This window comes from Garra rufa, chromosome 17 (genome assembly GCF_049309525.1).
Source record: "Garra rufa chromosome 17, GarRuf1.0, whole genome shotgun sequence".
NCBI classification, from domain to species: Eukaryota; Metazoa; Chordata; class Actinopteri; order Cypriniformes; family Cyprinidae; genus Garra; species Garra rufa.
The window spans coordinates 41,904,881-41,909,880 of NC_133377.1; the positions used below are offsets into that span (position 1 = coordinate 41,904,881).

The 5,000-nt window shown below is 24.1% G+C and overlaps 1 protein-coding gene across 1 annotated transcript in view; it reads left to right on the plus strand.

The window, feature by feature from the left end:
- The first annotated feature begins 4,562 nt into the window (after nt 1–4,562).
- Nucleotides 4,563–5,000, plus strand: part of LOC141289419 (rap guanine nucleotide exchange factor 5-like) — a 25,336-nt gene continuing 24,898 nt past the window's right edge. Inside the window, exon 1 of the mRNA XM_073821517.1 lies at nt 4,563–4,784. Coding sequence (XP_073677618.1) covers nt 4,602–4,784 — 183 coding nt within the window. The 5' untranslated portion in view covers nt 4,563–4,601. The remainder of the gene's footprint in view (nt 4,785–5,000) is intronic.

Genomic DNA, 5,000 nt, shown 5'->3' on the forward strand with positions numbered 1-5,000 from the left:
CAAACGCCATATTTACGTTTAATGAAGACAATACGAGTCACGCAGAGATGTTTGCATCTCTAACTCGCTAGGGTTGTCCTCATATCTTAAGTATGTCTTATTGCTGAATGATAGCAGAAGTATTCATTATATAAATACACAATTGAAAACTAAAGTATTACAATGCCATACATGCTGGCTGTTATTGTTGTATAAAATGTTATGTAAAAATTATTAATTCTTTTTAGTTTATTTATTTATTTATTTAATATACATATAAAAATGTAATGTAAAAATTATTATTTTTAAATATATATATATTGTTTTTAAGTTTGTTTTATTATTTATTTTAAATTAATATATTTTTAATGGTTTATTTAATTATATTTTTAATTCATATATTTATTTATATTTGTTTTTTAAACATGCAAATAAAAGTATAATGTAAAAATAATTATTTTATTTATTGTTAATATATATTTTTTCATTTTTAAAGTTTGTAGTATATATTTTAAATAAATATATTTTATTTTCATGCAGTATTGCAGGGTGTAATGTAAAAATAATTCATTTAATTATATTTTTAATTAATATATATATATATACCGGTGTGTGTGTGTGTGTGTGTATATATATATATATATATATATATATATATATATATATATATATATATATATATATATATATATATATATATATATATATATAGTTTTTAAGTTTGTTTTATTATTTATTTTAAATTAATATATTTTTAATGGTTTATTTAATTATATTTTTAGTTCATATATTTATTTATATTTGTTTTTTAAACATGCAAATAAAAGTATAATGCAAAAATAATTATTTTATTTATTGTTAATATATATTTTTTCATTTTTAAAGTTTGTAGTATATATTTTAAATGAATATATTTTATTTTCATGCAGTATTGCAGGGTGTAATGTAAAAATAATTCATTTAATTATATTTTGAATTAATATATGATGTATTTATAATTTTATTTTTTGAACATGCATATAAAAGTATAATGTAAAAATAATTATTTTAATTACATTTTCAATAAATATATGTATTTTTATCTTTTTCTTAAATATACATAAAAGTATAATGTAATATTTAAATATGTTTGAATGTATTTAATTAAATTTTTAAGGTTTGTATTATTATTTATTTGAAATATATATATATATATATATATATATATATATATATATATATATATATATATTTTAATGCAGTAGTGCAGGGTGATCCAGATCTAATGAAAAAAAAATACATTCTCAATTAATTTTTTCATTTATAATTTTTTTTTCTTATTAGTTATTTAAAATTGTAAATATTACATATGAATAAATGTTTTGTAAAAAAAAAAAATTATATATATATATATATATATATATATATATATATATATATATAGCTAGTTTTTTTTTAATTATGTTTTTTTAAAAATAGCCAAATGTAAAAAAAACATAATTGAATAAAAAAAACCTGAAAACTGAAGAAAAAATTTAATTCACAAAAACTTAATTCAAATCAAACTCTTTAATTACTCAATATGAGTGCACTTAAACACCATACAACACGGATACTCGAGTATTTTAGGATTTGGGTTCATTTTAAAGTTTAAAAGTGAGTTTTTTTCTTAGCAAATGCTGCTAGTGCCATTATCACAGTGTTAATTGTGGTCTCTGAAGCAGCTGTTGTCTCTAATTACAGTGTAGTACAACGTTGTGTTTTGGTCACATGATCTTCATGAATGAATATTTCATCTGCATCACTATTACCTCACTATATCGCTGAAGGGGCACAGAGTTTATCATCACATATTCATGAGGGCAGCGTTTTTCCGTCTCTGTATTTTCACAGCGCTGTGAGTCTGTTTTGCTTTGGTCCAGTCTGTGCCGGTCTGAGATGGTTTTGTGGGAAGGCGGTTTAGCTCACAGGAAACCTGCATTGGTTTGGGCCAATCCAAACACAGCTCTGAGTAAATAAACAGCCGGACTGTGATGATAACTGAGAGAAAGCAGCTCTATCTGTGTGTGTGATAGCGCACGTGTGTGTGTTTTAGGATTAGACTTTAAAAGCCCATTGTTCACTCTCAGCTCTTTCGCTTTCACTGTTATTATAGTGTTCGTCATTTAAGTTTGGTTGGTTTTATGTTTTCAGTTTTCATTTTAATTTTACTTTTAGTCATTTTTATTATTTTTATGTTTTCTGCATGGCTTTAATTTTTTTTTTTTAGTTAAATTTTTTGTCTTAAGATGCACATCAGTAATGTTTTTTTTTTCTTTCCCTAAGGCATGTTTATAAAAATTACTTTAATGTCTTAATTGAACTATGGTCTAATCCTGGCTTAGTTTAAGCCTTGTCTGTGAAACCAGGCCTTAGTATTTTAACTTAAGTTAGTCACCAGAGCAACATTTCTATTTTTTTTATGTTAAAGGTTTTTATCTAATAATATTTATATTTCAAGAATATTTTCAAATATAGAGACAAATCTTTATTGGCATGATTATTCACATGTGCAATATTAAATGGTGTTATTTTAGTATTATTTATACTATTATAGTTTTATAAATATTTAGAATTTTTATTTTAATAGTAGTTTAATTTGAAGTATTTTTTAATTTGCTTTTGTCTTTTTTTGTCATTTTTATTATTTTATATTTGAAATTTTTAGTTTTAGCTTCAATTTCAACTTGATTATTTCAGTTAGTTGCCCAAGCAACATTTAAAAATTTTCAAAAGTCTTCAAAATATTTTCCATCTAATATTTAATGTATTTTATTTTATTTTATTATTTTTAATTTAATTTTATTTTATTTTAAACTTAGAATATTGATGATGATAATAATATTTTTTTTACAATATTATATTCACTATATAATGTTTATATATATTTTTTTACTTGCAGTTTTATCATTTTATTTATTATTTTATTGTTTTATCTTGTTTTATTATTTTAGCCACTCTGAACACCTTAGTATCTGCCTAGCAACATCCTGGAAACCACAAGTAGCACATTTTTCCCAAAAAAATTCGAGTTTGTCTCTGTTTACTTAATTAGCATATTTGTTTAACATACACATGTTGTTTTATTATTTTAGCCATAATATAAATCATTTTTTTATTTTTTTATTTTATAATAGTATTATATTTTGTTATTTTAGCCACTCTAAACACCTTAGCATCTGCCTAGCAACATGCTGGCAACCACCAATAGCACATTTTATAAAAAAGAAAAAGAAAAAAGGTTTAGTTTCTCTCAATTTTTATTTATTTATTTATTTTTATTATTTTTTATTTTATTTTATTTTATTTTAGCCACTCTAAACCTTAGAATCTGCCTATTAACATCCTAGCAACCACCAATAGCACATTTTATTAAAAAAGTAGTTTCTCTCAGTGTACTTAATTAGCATACTTGTTTAACCTACACATGTTGTTTTATTATTTTATTTTAATTTATTTTATTAGCCACAATACAAATCATTTTTATTTTATTTTATTTTATTTTATTTTATTTTATTTTATTTTATTTTATTTTATTTTATTTTATTTTATTTTATTTTATTTTACTTTATTTTATTTTACTTTATTTAATTTATTTTATTATTTTAGCCACAATACAAATCATTTTATTTTATTTTTATTTTATTTATTTATTTTTTTGCTTTGCTTTGCTTTGCTTTATTACTTTTTACTATTTTGTTTCATCATTTTATTTTATTATTTTAGCCACAATACAAATATTTTTTATTTTATTTTTTTGCTTTGCTTTATTACTTTTTACTATTTTGTTTCATTATTTTATTTTATTATTTTAGCCACAATACATATAATTTTTTTATTTCATTTTATTTCATTTTAGCCACAATACAAATAATTTTATTATTTTATATTACTATTTTGTTTCATTATTTTATTTAATTATTTTATCTACAATACAAATAATTTTATTTTATTTTGTTATTTTATTTATTTTATTTTAGCCACAATACAAATAATTATTTTATATTACTATTTTGTTTCCTTATTTTATTTTGTTATTTTAGCTACAATACAAATAATTTTAATTTAATTTAATTTATTTATTTATTTATATATATTTATATATATTATTTATTTTAGCCACTTTAAATAAGATTTTTTTTAAACAGTTTTATTTTAAATTTAATTTCTAATTATTATCTGTTGTGCTTTTGTCATAATAGTTATAGTTATTAATAATAATGCTGGTGTTTTTCTGTGCAAAATGCACCTCTGGTTGCTTTTTTACAGCATGTTACTTAGTTACTTAGTAATAAATAAAATAAATAATGTCAAGTAAATACAAGTAAAAAATAACTACAAAATATAATTAAAAGTACTAAAATGACTCAAAGTCCCTTTCACTGAGGTGTACTGTAGATGCTGTCAATCATCTGTCTCCGCCTCCATGTGGGTGGAGCCACTCAGCCACGCCCCTCCCTCTCTGTTTCAAACACACTCCACATGCGTTTAGAGTTTCTTCCAGAGGAATGAGTGTGAGGATGGATCTCTGCTCTCCGTGTCTCTGGCAGTAACTCCCTGCGAAGTCAAACCCGCGTGTCTGGGCTGTGTGTGTGGCGAGCGTGATGTCGTGGGGCTGTGGATTAAAGTATCTGTTTTCTCTTCCTCCGGTTCTGCAGCAGGCGGGCGTCTGCGCCCTCAGGGCTCCCGATGACTTCTCACGGCTGGAGATGGTCCAGCGGCTGGCCAAAGACGGATATCGCTTCCTCCAGAACCAGAACTACAGGCTCCCGGATCGCTCCGCTCAGGTAAGACGGCCCGAGCTCGCACCTGAACCTGTTGGCATGGCGACAGCAGGTCAGGGGTCACATTAAGGGGGTCAGGTGAGGAGACTCACCTTGTCACCTGTTGAGGAGTTTCTGAAACTTTTCTAAAGCTCATGCACTCTTAAAAATAAAGAACCAGAAGATTTAAAAGATTTTCTTACTTAAATTTGTCTAAGTTTTTTTTATTTAGAACAATTA